Source organism: Malaclemys terrapin, chromosome 21 (genome assembly GCF_027887155.1).
Source record: "Malaclemys terrapin pileata isolate rMalTer1 chromosome 21, rMalTer1.hap1, whole genome shotgun sequence".
Lineage (NCBI taxonomy): Eukaryota > Metazoa > Chordata > Testudines > Emydidae > Malaclemys > Malaclemys terrapin.
The window spans coordinates 5,036,955-5,055,267 of record NC_071525.1 but is presented as its reverse complement, the minus strand read 5'-3'; the positions used below and the strand labels follow the sequence as shown (position 1 = coordinate 5,055,267).

At 46.7% G+C, this 18,313-nt stretch overlaps 1 protein-coding gene across 4 annotated transcripts in view; it reads left to right on the top strand.

Annotated features, from left to right (window-relative positions):
- Positions 1-14,592, top strand: part of SMG5 (SMG5 nonsense mediated mRNA decay factor) — a 48,966-nt gene extending 34,374 nt beyond the window's left edge. For all 4 annotated transcript variants that reach the window (XM_054010461.1, XM_054010464.1, XM_054010462.1 and 1 more), the window contains exons 14-22: positions 94-169; positions 636-811; positions 1,957-2,115; positions 3,200-3,259; positions 4,204-4,363; positions 5,691-5,781; positions 6,825-6,899; positions 7,665-7,803; positions 9,377-14,592. In XM_054010461.1, coding sequence (XP_053866436.1) covers positions 94-169; positions 636-811; positions 1,957-2,115; positions 3,200-3,259; positions 4,204-4,363; positions 5,691-5,781; positions 6,825-6,899; positions 7,665-7,803; positions 9,377-9,460 — 1,020 coding nt within the window. In that variant the 3' untranslated portion in view covers positions 9,461-14,592. The remainder of the gene's footprint in view (positions 1-93; positions 170-635; positions 812-1,956; positions 2,116-3,199; positions 3,260-4,203; positions 4,364-5,690; positions 5,782-6,824; positions 6,900-7,664; positions 7,804-9,376) is intronic.
- Positions 14,593-18,313: the final 3,721 nt, after the last annotated feature.

Here is an 18,313-nt window from a genome sequence, read left to right as displayed (position 1 = left end):
AGTGCAAAGTATCCTCATAATTATTTGCATCTACCTTGACTTGAAGATTTGCATGACTTGATATATTTTGCAGCCTTCTTTTTTTCTGTTCAGAGCTCCCAGAGTCTATGGAACAGATTATCCGTGCTTCTGAACCTTCTGCCTTCTGCTGGAGAACTGCAGGAACCAGGTACCGTTGGAGCCCATCCCTTATCATTGTCCTCCCCTTGCCCTCCAAACAAACAATAATACTCCCTGTACAGATTCAACTCTTTATTTTTTCAAGCCTAGTTATCAGTGGTGCTTATAGCTCATTATCCTGCAAGGTGAGAGTAACTAATGTGACTTGGTTTACAAGGATGATGGAATATGAGTAAGGCCTTGTCTACATTAGCCTATGTTGTGTTGAATCATGATTCAAACTAGTTACCTCCCATGGTTTGGTTAGCTAGTGTGGATGGAGTCAAACTGTACTAACGCAGTGTACTTGGTTGACTGGCTCAAACCTTAATGGAAACTGGTAGCATTCTGTAGACATTCCCATGTGACCAAAATGCTTGATCTCTGAAGAACATAAAGCACAGCATGAAGAACACAAAGTCCTGGCATCAGTGATGATCAGTCACATCTTACTGTATTTCCCCCCAACAATCTAGGGCTGGCTCTTGGTAACGAGGTCAAGGACTTACTGATTGGCTGTGAGCTTCCAGACTTGAGCACCAGTTTGCTGCTTCCAGAAGACGTGGCACTCCGTAACCTGCCCCCTCTGAAAAATGCACACAAGAGGTTTAACTTTGAGCAGGACAGACCCATACTCTCAGCGGTGGAGGAGGTGAGGATAGGCGAGCCCTGGATTCTTGGTACCAGCTAAATTTGTCTTGATAGAAACTTTTCCATGTCCTGGCAACACAGGATGAGAGTCTAGTTTTCTAGTGGGAGACTGTGTGTCCCAAACTGAAATAACTTTGTGAACCTCAGGGTGATTCACATTGCTTCTAGCTCCATCGCCCAGGCAGTGTCCAGAAACTTCCCTTCCCCCTCAAAGCAACACAGAACTGCTTCCTTTTGGTTTCTTTGCTATGCTTAACCCCTCGCCCTCCTTGTCTGGATAAATCAGTTGATATCTGTGCCCCATCTAGAATGAATCTTGAACAGACTGCAGGCTGTCTCCTATAGCCCTGTGTCAGTAACGACAACTGGCAGGGGCAAAAGAATTGGCATTGTGCCATACTCATGCCCAGGCTGGCTTTAATTGTCAGTCCAGCCGCAGAGTAAAAAGGGCTAAGACCATCATTACTGCACGATGCGACATTTAGGAGGGAGAGACAGGAGAGTAGTGGTCCATCTAATTTTGCTACGGCGATCTCTGAACTACCTGATGACTTAGAGCACATTAACACTTGTCCGCCTTTGCTAACTGATTTTTAAAGGAATGTTATGGCCTTTGATCTGGGAGCTACGTTTTTAAAAACGTAAGATTCCAGCTGAGGAAGCCTGGGGATGAATTCCTGGATGTCTCCTTATGCTTTTGGTGCTCTGTGAGGAAACTCTGAGACAAGATACAACAATCCAAAGCCGAGTACAGTCCCTCCTTTTACCAAAGCCCACTTTGCTGTCCTGTTAGTTATGTCGCCCCTCTTCAGAGAGATGACTCCTCGGGTTCCAACACTGGAGCCAACGACCGAGAACTGACCAGCACAGGTTGCTCTGAACAGCCAGATGTCATTGTTCTCTGTTCGAAAACCCTGACGGCAAACATTTCAAAGCCCTCTTGGCTGACTTCCCTGACCCCATTTATTTTCTCCAAAGAATTATCATGTCCTGCATCTTCAGAAACATTCACAGCATTTTTCACTTTATATATTTTTAGTCATTTCCACCTTTTTCTAAAAGTTTAGATTCCAGCTTCTGAGCTAGCGCAGGCTGCCGCCAGGGGGGTGTGGTACATCTCATGTCAAACCGTCTCGTTCCTTGCAGTCCGTGATTCGTATTTGCTGCATCCGCAGCTTCGGCCACTTCATCACCCACTTGCAAGGCAGCATCCTGCAGTTTAATTCGGAGGTCGGGATCTTCATTAGCATCGCTCAGTCTGAGCAGGACAACTTGTTGCATCAGGCCCAGGCCCAGTTCCGCATGGTGAGTTGGAAGAGTCTTAGGCTGTGTCTACACTGCCACTGTCAGCACTAAAACGTTAGTCATTCAGGGGCGTGAAAAAACACCCCTCGAGCGACAAAAGTTTTAGTGCTGAAAAGCACCAGTATAGACAGTGCTCCCAGCGATCAACTACCACCGCTCGTTTGGGGTGGTTATTTTTTATTGCCGGGAGAGCTCTCCCCACAGCGACAAAATGTGACTACACTGCCCATGTCACAGCGCTGCTGCGGCCACCCTCAGAGGGCTAAAGCTCTGATCTGTGACATGCTGGCATCCCAGGCTAATGTTGCCATTGGCTCCTCTGCCTGGCATTGTGTTCCTTAACAAGCTTGGTAATGGCTCATAATTGACACACTTTCAGTGCCTAGTGAGAGGAGAGGTTGGCTACATTCCTCTTGGGAAAGCTGCTTGCCAGGAGCAAAGTGCATCTAGGGATAAAAGTCTGTTTCTGTTGAGTCTTGCTGTTTTGTAAGAGGATAATCTGCCCCACCGAGTTCTGAATGAAAAGTCACAGATAATCTGGCAGGCTAATGAATGTGCCACAAGCATTGTCACCCAGTTTAATGCAGGGAATTGGCTCTAGAGAGCCGCCCCACCTCCTGCAAATCATTAGTTAGTTAGTCTTTGTGCATGGGAAAAACTCCATCCCAGATTTGCAGCCCTGGAGGACCAAAGTTTGCTGTACAGAGCAGACCCAGTCCAAAAATGGGCAGACCCAAGCTATTTTTCCATACTGCCCCACCAAAATTTGCCTCTGCCCTCCCTAGAGAGTGATGGGAATCCATTGTTCCTCTCCCATCTGCTGAGACAGCTGACAAGGTGTGCCAATCACGATGGCGACTTTTGTACTCGCTCATTTCATCCAAGCCACCATCAGATGGTAACAACTGTCCTGGTTGACTTGGGTTGGGTTCAAGCTGGTGACCTGGAGGCGAAGAGTTTCTCTCCCTTTACCAGTCCCTTGAGTTTTGGTCCCCTTTTTTCAGTACCTTTCTGGAAGTACATGCTAATCACTAGCCCACACTTTTCCTGCTCATTTTATTTTTAACTCTATTTTTACGACTAGGCTGCGGAGGAAGCTCGTCGGAACAGGTTAATGAGAGACATGGCTCAGCTCCGGCTGCAGGTATGAGATCCCAGCTCTCAACTAAACCACCAGCGTCTGTTAACTTAGAGTTACATTTCCAGGCGCATGAATGAACCTGGCTCTGCACATCTTCTATTCAGTACACTCCTGGAAAAAGCATTTTCTGGGCCATAGTTATTCACATCTCATTCAAAAACAAACAAGCCAAACGGGTCAGCCCCTCTATTTTGCCCTAGTGTAATAAAAACCGTAGATCTGCCTCTTAAAACAATACTGTCTGATTGAGGCATTGTGCTTGGAGCGGGGGTATTAACAGTCAGGACACCTGGGTCCTATTTCCAGCCCTGCTCCTGAATTGCTCTGTGACCTTAGCTAAGATCTCCGATTCTGTCACAGTTTACCCCTCTGGAAATAGGGCCCTTGTTAAGACATTTGGGATATTTAGATGTAAGGCACTCTATAAACACACAGTATTATCATTACCATTATGTGAGTACAGATTTGGGGGACTCCATAAAGGTATACCAGATGTTGTATATCCTCTCTGTAAAGAGAGGGAGACTCTTTGAACAGCTTGTTTTTGTCAAGAAAGGAATAAAAGGTCTGGCTCATGGAAATATTCATAGGTGTATGGAGTTTGTGTAAACTCCACATGAATGGAGTTACAAGTAAAGTTACAGTCTTCTCAGGCACCAAAGATGTCTCAGTACAGGCAGGAACACTTAACCAAGGTGATTCTTGCTCAGATGCAGAAGGTCTTACAGCCCTGATTTGAGGCTGAGCGGGAATTTATCCCCAGCCATGGGAGAGCTTTCACCATCCGCTGGCCCGGGGAACACATCTGTCAGGATCAGACGGGCTCATGCCATGCGATTGGGGAAGTGGAGGGGCTGGGCTGCACATGGGCAGGAGGACCCTCACCCTTTCAGTCTTTCTGTTTCTGCATGAATTTCTAATCTGGTATTGCTGCTATCCTGTTTCAGCTGGAGGTTTCTCAGCTGGAGGGGAGTCTCCAACAGCCCAAAGCTCAGTCTGCCATGTCTCCTTATCTTGTCCCAGACACCCAAGCTCTCTGCCAGCACCTCAGCATCATCCGGCAGTTAGCTACCAGCGGCAGGTTCATCATCATCATCCCTCGAACAGGTACAGTTAGGCTCCTGTTTGCTTGTGTGGTTTTCAAGGGGTTCAAGCCCAAGGGCTTTCAAGAGTGCCACGCTCTTTGAGAACAACGGAGAAGCCTCCCTGTCCCACAGCTGAGAACAGGAGGTGGTGTCAGGTGCTAAGCTCAGCTGGAAATCGGGCCCAAGGTTTGTGAGTAGCTCGGCAACCTCCAGGAGGTTAGAGGAAGAGGGAACCCTAGTGTCTGGATTTCCAGTGTTCTTGTATAAATGTGCAAGGAGGTTAGTGACTCTGACTTAGGCAAAGGCAGCCCCTGTGTTGCAGAGCTTTGGAGAATGGTTGGCGTAGCTGATGTGCTGGGGGAATCTATTCAGTCTTACGACAACCAGGTTACCTCAGGTTCAGCCCACGGTGCTATGTGCCTTGCCTGATTTGTGGTGGCTGTTTTAGTGACTTGTGTGAAATGAGGTGGTGGGCAAGTTCCCATTCCCTTCAAGTTTGTGAAGGGCTTTGAGGATGAAAATAGCTATAAATGCTCCTTTTCCCCCCTCCCACCAACTTTGTGCATCACTTTGTAATACCCTGTGCACTTAGAACAACCTGTTCTTGTGCGCCATGCACCCCTCTCCTTCTTCAGACCCCACTCCTTAGATCCTATTTCTTCCATAAATCCTCCTTGTATTGGTTTCCTCCCCTGCACCAGAACTTCTATCCCATGTTGGTTTTCCTATAGATTGCAAGCTCTTTGGGGCAGGGATTCTCTCTCTGTTTTGCATAGTTCCCCATGTATATTCACGACACTTTATAAATCAATGTCCACATCTCAAACCACTGGCCACAGCTGGCATTCACTGGCACCCTTGTTTGCATTCTCAGCAGAGATCAAGGACTGAATGTTTCATGGAAACTGATCTTCTTGTTTACCCCTAGAAGGTGACCTCTTCAGGTCAGAGTTAGAGCAATGTTGGGACATTGTAGGGGAGCCTGCTCTGCCCTGTTTTGTGACTAGAGGATCCTATTCCCAAGGGCTGTGAGGGCTTACTCCGAGTGCTAATTAGATTTCTGTTTTACTAGAAAGGCTCCTCCCCTCAGGAGTAGCAGCTGGAAATCATTGCATAGGTCCTTGTTTGGCCATTTTTTTTTGTAGCTCAGTCTGGAGCCTAACATAGTTCATCAGTTAATCATTGGAGAAAGGTCCGGGTCAACAGCTGATTAGTTTGTGTTTAGCAGCAGCATAAAGTTATTGCCATCTGCCAGAGGCAATTCCACAGCTCCTAGAGTTCACGCCACGTGTAGGATTAACCCGCAAAGGCACCAACAAACCAACTTTCTCACTTCTGTTTTTTATTAGTGATTGATGGTTTAGACTTCCTGAAAAAGGAGAACGCAGGCGCTCGTGACAGCATCCGGTATTTAGAGGCAGAATTTAAAAAGGGAAACAGGTAAATACCCTTTCCCCTTGGTTTTAAAAGAAATGTATCTGTTTCTTACGAAGAAAAAGTCCTTCAAATAAATGTTTGTACAGATTGAACACAGAATAAAAACAGAATGGGGAATGGGTACAGTTAAACATACACCAGGACAGTACGAAGACGGCACTGGCAACACAGTGGTTTAATGCGGTTCAACACTCTACTGTTGGACAATCTCTGTATACCTGTAGGGACCACTTTACTTAGTGATAAAATGCAGCCACTTCTGGTGTGGGATGTTGCAGCTGCTTATTGGTGCACAGCATTTTAGGACTGGAATTGGAGGATGGTTTTTTCAACAGAATTTCAAGCACATAGAATGTAATCCAATTCTCTTGAGAATGAAGTGGCTGAGTGGCTAATATGCAAACTTTCCTTAAAATAAGGTTTTATACCAGCGGTCTGATATTTGCCACTGTCTGGTCTTATCTTTAAAAAAGGCATGAGGTGATGCTGGAAATTGTTCCTCTCCAGTCTACTAGTATGCATTGAGTCAACACAGTGAATAAAGGAAAACTGCGTGTTATAATCTATTTGATCTTTAGAAAGTCTTTGACAAAGTTTCTCACAAGAGGCTACTAAGGAGTCAGGAGGTGAGAGGCAAAGTACTGTTATGGATTACAAATTGGCTGCGAAACAGAAAACAAAGATTAGGAATAAAAGGTGAACTTGTAACATGTCAGAAGGTTAATGGTGTCACGACCCAGAAATCTGTGTTAGGGCTGATGGCGCTTTGCATGCCAGTGATCTGGTGATGGGCAAACATTGAGGGTATCTACAGTTGAAGGAACATCAAATGATTTAGGTTAGTTGAGACTAGAGAAAGCTATGAGGAACTTCAAATGGGACCTAAGCAATCGGGGTGACTGGGCAGCACCTGCTTTTGGTAAACATTCAGCAGTACCGAGGAAACCAGTATGCTTAGAATCATTCAACTTCCTTTGCTTTAAAATATTGATGTTTTCCCTTTTAGTAACCTCCATGGGGACTCAGTAAATCTGCTCTTTCCTCAGGTACATTCGTTGCCAGAAAGATGTTGGGAAAAACTTTGAGAGGCATAAACTGAAGAGACAGGATTTAGATGCCTGGTAAGGTTACAGCTTAGCACAACCTTTGGAGTTGTCTTACCTTTTCATGACATGCATGCCAGGTGGATTTTGGGATGAGGTGCCACCTCTGGGACTAGTTACATAAATTTGGGTTGCTAGATTTGATCCTATTCTTTAGATTGTTATAAAACCCTGCAAACCAAAGGGGCTGTGAGGTCCAGTGTCTTATCCACTGGAGGAAGAGGCTCAAATCTGGCAACCCATACTCATGCAACTAGTCCCAGTGTGGGGAGGGATAGCTCAGTGGTTTGAGCATTGCCCTGCTAAACCCAGGGTTGTGAGTTCAATCCTTGAGGGGGCCACTTGGGGATATGGGGCAAAATCAGTACTTGGTCCTGTTAGTGAAGGCAGGGGGCTGGACTCGATGACCTTTCAAGGTCCCTTCCAGTTCTAGGAGATGGGATATCTCCATTAATTAAAAATTAAAATTAAAAAGACTCAGGACTCCAGGTTCTAGCCTCATCTGTGCCACTAGACTGCGGGGTCACAATGGGCAAATCTCTTCCTCAGTTTCCCTCCTGTCCTTTGTCAGTCTCGTCTATTTAGATTATAAACCAGATGGGGCTGCGATTTTCTCTCACTATGGGGCCATGATCTCCGTTGGGGCCTCTCAGTGCTACTTTAATACAAATAATGGGGTTGAGAGACTGTTAGGATGAAGCTGTATGTACTTATACTTTTGTGGATAAGTGAAATCAGTATCTGTTTGCACAGACACAAATAGTGATTTGATTTTTCTTACAGGAACCTCTATAAAATATTGGACAGCTGCAAACAGCTGACTGTGTCCCAAGGGAATGGAGAGGATGACACCACGGGGATGGTTACCATCATAACTGGCTTTCAGCCGGATGATCCAAGCAAATTCTCTGCACCCATGCAGGTCAGTGTCTCGGAATAAGGTAACTGGGTTACAACAGCTGACAAAATCCTTCGTGACCCCAGGTGAGGAAAAATCACCCTTTCATCATCAGCATCCTTCCTGCAAGTGTATTTACTGCCTGGGCTAGTAAGTGGACTTTATTTCACAAGCCTGAGTTATAAACTGTGGCCCTTATTTTCATTTGCACTAGGGCACCTTTACGCTACGCTGGTAGTGTAAAGGGGTCTTTGGAATGGGCATAACTGTTACTTACACCATTTTAAGGCCCCTTTATGATGTCAGAGCGGCGTAAAGGGGCCCTAGGGTGAATACGAATCAGACGTTTTGGTTCTACACAGGCACTTTTGCTGAGATTTTCAAAGCTGCCTAGATGCCCAACTCCCATCAATTTCAATGGCAATTGTACGTCTAAATCCCCTTGTCTGCTTTGAAAATCTCAGCCTCTGTTTAGCTTTGCCCCCTTTGCCCCCTGTTTAGCTTTGCCCCCTTAGCTGTGGCTTCCTGTAGAAGGAATAAGGTGTGCCCCTTTTCCAGGCTCTTCTCTTGGCACTGATCTTGTGCTCTTGAGGATGGAAAACAGCAAAACTTCTAAAAACATAGTTCCAGGTTGCGTACAGGAATTGTTCAGTGTGGGCCAAAGGGCCGGAATTTCATGTAATGAGAGGAAAAAAATGACAGAGAATTTGAGACGGCTGTCAGGAAATGTTTCCCAACGTTGAGCTCAGTCAAAAAGCCCCTTTCCCTAAGAGATTGAAATTTGGTGGACAAAGTTCTGGAGCCTCTGCTGCGCTGGTTGGGCGATAGAGAACGTTGGGAGACCAGTGGGCTTTTTCCCTCCCAACTTTCCATGATATTTTACTGATGTCTTCCCCGACCCCACATACACGGAGTCAAGGAAAAATAAAAATCTAACCCTGAACTACCTAATTAAATAAAAATTCTCCTGCCCTCGGAGGTAGGGAAGGAAAAGAGCAGTTAAACTGAGGGGGGAGGTTGATCTTGTGGTGAAGGCACTGGACTGGGGCTCAGGAGATCTGGGTTCATTTCCTGGCTTTGCCACATGTTACATGTGGAACTTAGGGCTTGCCTACACTACCGTGAGGGGTCGGTCTAAGATACGCAACTTCAGCTCTGTGAATAGCGTAACTGAAGTCGACGTACTTAGATCCATTTACCGCAGTGTCTTCACTGTGGTAAGTCGACAGCTGTCGCTCTCCCGTCAACTCTGCTTGCGCTCCTTGTTCTGGTGGAGTACCGGAGTCGACAGGAGAACGCTCAGTGGTCGATTTATCGCATCTATACTAGATGCAATAAATCGACCCCTGCTGGATCAATCACTGCCTGCCGATCTGTCAGGTAGTGTAGACAAGCCCTTAGAGTGAGTCATTTAATCACTCTGGGACTCAGTTCCCCCAAGGATAACACTTCTCTATCTCGCAAGGGTGTTGAGGCTAATACCATACCATGGTGATGGGTGGTCATGTAAGTGCCTAGATAAATCGTATCATCCAGTCTGCAGTCTTGGCAATGCAGGACAAATAACCTAGTGTGATTGTCTTGTTTTTGTCTCCAGTCTGCTATCCAGGCAGCGGCCAGTGCCAGCGTAGAAATAAAAAATGTTCTGGAGTTCTACAAGCAGTGGAAGGAGATGGGCTGATGGTCAGAAGGGCATCGGGTTGGTGTACCTTTCTCTCCCCCTCTCAGAACGCGCAGTGTCTGAACGAAGGAAACAAAACACAGGCGAGACTTGACACGAAGAAGCAGCAGCAGCAACAACCATGACAAAAACAAATCCAGTTCCGGCACGCACACAAAACACCCACAACCCACACCCTGAACAGACGACTACATCTCCAACAGCGCCAACTGCTCTGAGAAGAGAGACACCTCAGCAAGGCCGAGAAGAGATCTCCCCTTCTCCCGGTCGGCAGGGATGGGCGAGAGACGGGCAGTCGTTCATCCCCCTAAAGCCTGCTCGGTCGTCCCCAATCGTCAGGCAGCTCCTCGTATGTACTTTATTTAAACAAGCCAAAACCACAGCAGTGGAAATGGAACAACAAAAGGGGCTAGCCTCCGGGGCTGGGGACAAAGATCCAAAGAGTGCTCTTTGTTGGGAATCTGGTGATAGGAACACGAACACCTTTTTAATTAATTTTTCCATCTTCTTTCTTTTAATTCTTAGCATATATATATTAAAAAAAAGTGGAGTTCCTTTGGGGTTCTGGAGCCTCTTCAAATGTTAAAGAATTAAAGAGAAAAAGGAAATGATGATGCTATTTTTAAACAGAAAAGCAAAAAAAAAAAAAAATTTAGGAACAAATTTATTTATTCCTCTCCTCCCCTTTCCATACTGGGGGGAGTGCAAAGTGATTATTGCCTGTAGAGAGAAGCACCAGCCGGAAACCTTCCCTATCCCGCTAGGAGTTTGGTGTGCATTCCTTGCTTTTGTACTTGTTGCGTGTTTTGTGAGCCATGATAGGTCTAGCTTGGGCTGTTTGAGAGAACAGGAGGAAAGGATTCTTTCCTCCCCCTAAACGACCCTCGCTCCCAGCATTAGGCCTTTGTGCAGGGGAGGGTAAAGGTGAATACAATCCAGGCTAGTTGCTGGTCATCAGAATGGAGCTGCATTGGATGCTTAGACAGTGGCAAAGGTTGTTGATTTGGCTTGAGCCCGCGGAGACTCAAGAGACAAATCGGGCCTGAAAACATCTCCAAAGGGTCCCTAATTCCTCTTCCTTATTTTGCAGGGGGGGTTTTGGGAGAGGAGGGGGCGCAGAGGATTTTCATAAGCTTATCAACTGTCTCTTCAGTTGCTCTCGGACTCCGCTTCTTCTGTTTAAAACAAGAGAGGTTTGCAGAGCTTATGTAGTCCCTAGGAGCAGGAGGGGGAAATGCAGTGGCCACTGCAAGTCAGTGTCATCCAGAACTGGCCCATGGACTGTTCTATGCCTTTCAGTCAGTACAGCGGCATCCATAAAGGAAGGGAAGAAAATAGCCATGCAGATGCTGGACTTAGCTCCCTTTGTTTCCTGCGAGGCAAATTTACAAACCTCTCTCCTGCACCATCTCTACGCATCCTCCATCTGACTTCTGGTAACACTGATACCTGTAAATGAAAAGCACATTGCTATAAAGATCACTAAGCACCGGGTACAAGTTCCATCTCTGTTGATCTGTCTCATTGTACTTTAAGACCAGATGTCCCCATCCACTTGAACCAGCAGCAACTATGCAAGTAATGAGTTTAACCCACTGGTCTCTGTCAGGCTGTTTTAATTTGGCCTGGCAAGAAGCTGCTATAACTGGTTATTAATGGTGTACTATGAATGGACCATTAAAAAAAACAACCATTTGCAATACCTGCAGATTTCCCAGCATAACAAAGCATACCAGAATTGCAAAATGTCCCATTTGGGGTTCAGACTAGTATGAATCCCACAGGATTCATCCACTTCGCAGCTTAGATCATTTTGCAGCCAGCAGCCTGGTTGCTCAGATGAAAGGCCTTGGAAAGCCAGTGTGCTTTAAAGGTGATTTTATTCCTTTGGAAAGCAAAGGAGGGCATAGGGGGTCAGTGTTACTAACCGATTTTCTCTTCATGGCTTCACCTGAAACGTGTGCTGCTTCACTAGGCCATGCCAAGAAGACAGCTTAAGCAAAAATGCTGAGTGGGAGCTTTCACCTGATTCTGCTGGCTTCCTGTGTTGGCAAACAGATGTCAGCGGTGGCATATCCCCAGGTGGAGTTTAGCGCATGGCATTTGTCCTTTCCCACACGTACTCCGCTCTTTCCTTTTATTAGGTCTGTTTCTGTTTAGCTCATGCTTTTATTTAATGGAGATGCAAAAAGTAAAAAAGACCTACCCTGTGTATGATGTCTCCATCAGAACCCTCCTACCTGAGTTGTACGAGCCAGAGCAGTGTAGCATTGAAGGTGAACCGATTCACCCTCTGCAGTTCTATCCCTTTTTTTGACATGATGCTGACCAGTGCACTGAATTACGCTCCCCGCTGACCCACAAGTCTAGGTTATCTTGAATTCTGTCTGGTGGATCAGACTTCTCTCGGACTTGGGTGTTCTGTCCGGCTCCTCTTGGTAGGACGCAAACTGGAACCCACAGCAATGAGTGGGTTGTAGCGGAAGCAAGATCTTGCACTAAATGAAGCTTTGTCACAGCTGATTACATCTCTAGTTCTAGGAAATATTTTTTTTTTTTTCCTCCCTTTCGGGGGGGTGCAGTCTGAGACATGCTGTTCTGGTTTTGTAAAGAAATGGGAATCGTTCTACTGCAATTAATGTCCAAAGCCTAGGATGGGAGCTGTTCAGATGGCCACGGATGAGACTGAGGGGGGAAGAGCAGTGCAAATGAAGCAGAAACGGAAAACCAGTCCCTCCCAAACAGATCACACTGGCATTGCAGTTAGTTATGATTTCCAAGGCAACAGTGCAACCCAAAATTGGGACTGGAATCCTAGAGCCAAGCTTTGTGATGCAGAGATCATGGATAGAGTGGGGGTGCGGAGCAGCTACCCTGCACTGCACAAATGTGACCATTAAGTGAGGATGATGCTAGGGAAGAGGTGACACCTTGGCACAGAAGATGCCACAGCTGCTCGTCTTTTGAAATGGAGCAACTGTTTGAGCAGGCAGTTGGTGGGGGCTGTTTTGACAGTTGCAGTGGGACGTGCAAGACATTTTTAAATTTCTTTTTTTTTTTTTTTGAAGGTGTTTTTTTAACCTCAAATTTATTTTGTAGCAATAAACGTTGCTGAGCTAAAAAGCGATCCCTCTGTGTGTGTCCAGAAAGAGAAATCAAGGCATGATTTTTTTTTATTTTTATTTTTTTGTTAAGGGGGGAGAGTGCGTCTGTATTTTATAAACATCCCTGTCTTGATGCACTGCCTTTCTAAAGGGTACTTTTGGTCATATCACGAGTGTTGTGGTCCTTAAGGAGGATGGGAAAGGCCCTTGGCTATCCTCCATCAGGAGGAGTGTTGATAGCCCCTTAACAGAGGAGACCAACGTGTCACCCTTTTGCTGTCTCCATACACATCTTCAACCTTCTTTCTGCTGAGATAGGAAGCTACAGGCAGGGGTGGTCAGTTTTCAAAGATGCATCTTGAAGATCCCCGTGCATGCTTTCACCCTCCAAAAACGTGTGACCATGCACCCGTGATTAAATGCAAGCAACGCATTTTCTGTGCCCTTGCCGGATTTAATCTAAACTGGAAAAGGGACGCAAAATAATGTCTGAGACTGTGTGGAATAGCACAGCCATAGATCAAGGCACCAGAGAAGATGGCACATAGTTTCCTCTTATAAAACATTTTTTAACATTGGGCTTTAATTGGAGGCTCTGCTTGAGGTGCAGGGGAGGATGCTTTTAAGGCCCGATCCTGCAACTCACGATGGGCCAAAATTCCTAACTAATAAGTTGGCACAGGTCTGTCAAAAATACGGAGCCATGATTAAATGCAGAATTGGCACTGTGCTGACATAGCCCAGCCGGGGACTTGGTCCAGGAATCTCAAATCCCAGTCTAGACCTCAAACAGAGATGGCCACTTTTAATCATCGACGGACGTTGCTAATGCCAAGTATTTCTCTGAGGCTAGATCACTAAATGGCCAGTGGGGGACTGAGAGTTGATGTATCATGGCCCACGGCACTAGTGCCCGTAGCTTCTTAATGCTGTGGTTTGGGTCTTACGGGAGTCTACCGCAGCGTGCAATAGCGCCACCTTGAGATGTAGCTGCAAACTGACCTTCCACGCTATCCTAGTGCAACATTCGAGCCTTGCAAAGCCAGCTCTTCTTCCTCTGCTAACGCAAATGGTGCTATCTCAGTAGCTACCAAAAATCTTCTTAGACCATGTCCAAACTAGCCCCTGGGGGGAGAAATGTTAGCTCAAGCGTCATAACACCCGCTATGCTGGTAAAAAGGAAAAAAAAAAAGTGCTTTATGGGGTTAAAACGTTTTTAATTTAATCGTTTTGTGTGTTTCTGGGCTTTGTTTTTCTTTTTTCCCCTCCACCGAGTTGGATTCCCAGAAGCTTCAGCGTGACAACTTCATTCACAGAGACTGTTGGTTTCTGGGGGCTAACGGCGTCCTTGATTTCTCATGCGGGTGGCATGTTTGTTTTGCCAGCAGCAGTCTATATGTGTAGCTATGGGTGAAAAACGCTGTTCGGTGTGTGTTGGACACTGTACTGTATGGGTAGGCTGTGCCAAACAAGTCGTCTTTTAAGCTGTTCCCCCACTCTGGTCACACGATTTGTTTGAATGCCGTTTGAAACGACTCAGCTTTTCATTCTTGTCATCTAGCAAGGGAGCTGTTTAAAGGGGGCGGGGGAATACAGTGGGATACCAGCTGATGATGAAATCAGAGGTCTGTCGGGATAAGAAGGGGAATGACCATGGGTATGGCTTTCCCCTAACCCAATCCTTCCTCTGCTTCTGCAAACATTAGAACAGATGTTGAGAGGATGGTTGCTGGGTTGGAGTCAAAGGAGGCTAACGCTCACCCTCCAGATATTTTATAGCACAAATGACCCCTAGCCTGTGGATTCACAGTTCAATGGCGATTAACCAGGGAGGAGTGGACACACTGTGGATTTACAGTCCAGGCGATGTGTGTCCTAGGGGAACCGTGCCACACACTTGTCAGTTGTCTGATAATATAAACTCAAAGAGGATGTGGGGCATAGGGCCTTTGACCTCTGATTTCATGGCATGCGTTTGACCGTGGTTGGAACACATTGACTGGCTTAATAAAGTACAAGATGTTTGTACCTCCTGATTACTCCGTTCATTATTTCTCCCCCTTGCTGTTTATGATCCATTGAGTCTGTCCCTGGCATGCAGAACAGAACCTTTCGTGTCGATCTGTGCATGCCAGGCTAAATTGGACATTTCTCAAACTACTTTTAAATGTCATTTTCACGCGGACTTCAGAGACGCAGATGGGAGTTCGTAGCACAAATTCTGCCTAGCCAGGAAATTTGCCTTTCATTAGATTGGCTCCTGGCATGTCATGAGCCATTTTGTTCTCTCCAGTGAGACTGAGCAACCCTCTTTCTCCTGAGTCTGCTGGCTTTGCGTTAGCTGGTGAATTAGATGCTTGTGAAAGTTACCAGACACGCAGACTCGAGTCCTGGAGCCGCAGAACAGATGCAACAGCGTGAAAAGCTCGTGCTGCCTTCCCGAAGCAAAACGATGGATGGCGCCAAGTTTTTGAGTCATTACTGGTCCAAACCAGCAACCTAAAACTGGAAGGCCAAATACCTCATTCTGGGCCACTGTGAAATCCCCATTGATTGGGGCTTACGCAGTTGTTTAGATTGTGAGGGGTCTTTGGGGAACAAGGGACTGTCTCTCTCTTTGAACAGTGCCTAGCCCCAATCTCCTATAATAATGGAACACTTCAACTGTACCAATTGGGAGCTTTGGTCTCCGACATACACTAGACCTGAGTTTTATTGTAAGTAGCACCTGAATGCGCTCGGAAGAAAGCTAGTTGAAAATTGTTGACAAAGAATGGGGTTTTGTCAAACTAATATTTTTTGTGGCTAAATATTTTTAACTGAATTTTTCTAAGGGAATGTTTCATTTCAAATTGATTTTTTTCATCTCAATTTTTTGAAAACTGAAGAATTCTCAATTTTTTGTCCAACCCTCCTCCTCCCCCCCCCCTTTTTTTTTTACACTAACTACACTAAAAAGAATAATATCCAGGTTTGTGTGTGTCACCTTTTTTCCCCCTCCTCTAACGTTTGCAAAAGTTCTCCCAACTTCAAAAAAGTTCCAGAGTAGCAAAAGGCAAAAAGGACTCTCAAATCAGTCACTCAAACTTTTCACTGCCCTACTGTGAGATCTATTAGACCATATTTCTCCAATCAGTGCATGACCCTAGGGGGGGTCATGAAAGGCAATTGGGAAGCAGGGGAGGGTCGCTTCCACTTGGTCAAATTGTCACTAGTCTGCCACCCCAGCAGCTCCCACTCGATTCAGAGCCGACCTGAAAAGGTTGAGAAGACACTGAGCCATAGTGCTCCCGGGAAGGGGGCTAGAACTCCATGGCTGGCGTGGTTTTTTAAGGCTGCTCTGGACTCGTGATTTGATAGCTGGGGGGCAGAGGGGATCAATTCTGCCCTGGGAGACTGGATCTCAGCTCAAATTTCTTTGCGCTGTGCCTACGCATGTTATAGTGCATCTGGAATGTAGCCTTTCCACCATGGGTCGCCGCCTTTGTCCCAAGCCCTGAGACCGCAGGATTCAGAGCTGACCTGCGGTTGTATCTTTTAGGAGGACGACCGTTGTCAGCTTTAGCCAAACTTGAATTTGTGATTAAAGCACGTTGCTGAGAGTTGGCATGGTGGGCTCTGTTCCCAAGACTGGCTGGGATCTCTTTGCTTCAATACGCCCATCCATATCTCTCTGCCTCTGTTTTCCCATCTGTGAAATGGAGATAATGATACTGCCTTTGCTTAGTCTAGTTAGAGCAGGACAGAGGTTCTTTCTCACCGTGCCTGGGCGGCCTCTGACACGCTGGGGCCCTGCTCTCAGTTGGGGTGTCTCTGCACTATTACAGCTGTAAGAGTAATACAATCCAGTTCCCCAGGCTATTCGACAGACATGCAGCAGGAAGGGGCTGACAGAGCTTGACCCGTCTGGAAGGGGGCCTGGTTTCCAGAAAGAAGCTGAGCGTTCGGATTCTGATAACCCAACTTCTTTAAGGTGTGTGTCGAAATCACAAGACACTGGAAAATCTTGGCCTCGGTTTTTAACCATCTTCCTTAGGGTCTGCTTCTCGTTCCCACTAAGGCCCCTTTACAAGGCTCTGGCAGGGGCCGCTGAAGTGGGCACAGATGTCGATTACGCTTCCTGTGAGGCGGCTTTATGCTGCCAGTGGCGTAAAGGGGCCTTGGTGCGAAGGAGAACCAGGCCCTCCGTTTCCTTCCAGAACAAGAGGCCTGGCAGCAGCTTTTCAAAGAGAAACGAAACGTGCCCTGTTTCTAAATGGCTGTGCCAAGAGCCGCACAAAAAGGAGTCAATCGGGGACAGCTCCTGCATCCTCCGAGGTTTAAAATGTCTGTGTGTTGGTTTGGACCGATTGCACGGAGACAAGGCCAGGGATTAACCGGGGCAAAGGCTGGCGCTCCAGATACACCAACTGACCCATTAATACGCAGCTTCTGGGGAAACATCCTCTACTCCACACCAAGGCTTTATCTCCCTACAGCTAGCGAGCCCCTGTTCGACTGACCCAGATCCTGCTGCAAAGCAACAATAGGGGGTTTTGTTTGCTGTGCCCTGGATGGCTGCCTTCCCGCCCGTCTCCCTGGAGTAACTTGGCTGGTGATATTTGGGTCGTGTCCCTTCCGATGCCATGGGCTTATTACATCGCTCCGGCGAGAATTCTGTTCCGAATAGGTTCTTCTCCGGTACTCACGACCATAGTATCTGAGCGCCTCGTGTCTGTGCTCGTGGGAAGGTGGGAGAGGGGAAGCCATATTTTTATGGGACATCTTGAGTCTGGCCCATTGAGATCAGTGGATTTAGGATTTCACTGCTCTCTCTCGGAAAAGACTTACAGTCCTAGCTAGCCCACTTGCAGTGTTTCTTGATGTGATCGTCATGTTTACCGGGGCACTGGGCCTCCTGGGTTTCTGTCCTTGGTTCTGCCACTCTCTCGTTGTACGCTCTCTTCTGAAACCTGCATGGCTATTTATTATTTGTATAGCGGTTATGCCTCGAAGCCCAAATGGAGGGGGAGAGCTCCCTGTGCTAGGAGTTGTATGCCCATCACAAAACCAGTCCCTGCCCCAAAGAGCTCGCATGGCAAGAGACGACCATGTGTAGGGGGGGTACGCATGGCCCTGAGATGAGGATGATTTATAGAAACAGCAGTCTCGGCACGCCGGATGCCAAACTCTTATTGAGTGTTGGTGTCGAGGAGAGTTTGACAGAGGATAGCAGCGTGGTCCAGTGGGTAGAGCATCCATCAGCCAGTGAGTCAGGAGACCTGGGTTCCCAGCTCTGCCTCTGACCTGCTGGGTGTTCTTGGACAAATCACTTTCCCTCTGCGCCTCGGTTTCCCCTCTCAGCCTTCATTTGCCTGGGCTATTTAAACTGTAAGCTCTTTCAGGCAGGGTCTATGTCTGTACAGCCCCTAGCACAATGGGACAATTGGCTCTACTTGAATATAAATAATCAATTGGATTTGAGGGTCCTTCGTGGATACATTTAACATGATTCTTAGCTCGACCCGTGCTGTACCTCTTAGGTGGATTAAAGAAGGAACTGCAGCCTCCTGATAACACATGCTTAACGTTACATGAGGCCTGTTTGAAATGCCTCGTATGGCATCCCATGATTGGCTTTATGGAGATTCATTCTAGCCCAAAGCATCAGGGTGGAGAGGGTTTGGTTTTAAAAGCCAGCCTCCTTTTGGCTTCAATTCCTGATGTGCAAGAGCCTGAATGCTAATCCACCCCGTTGGCTGCCCTCTGC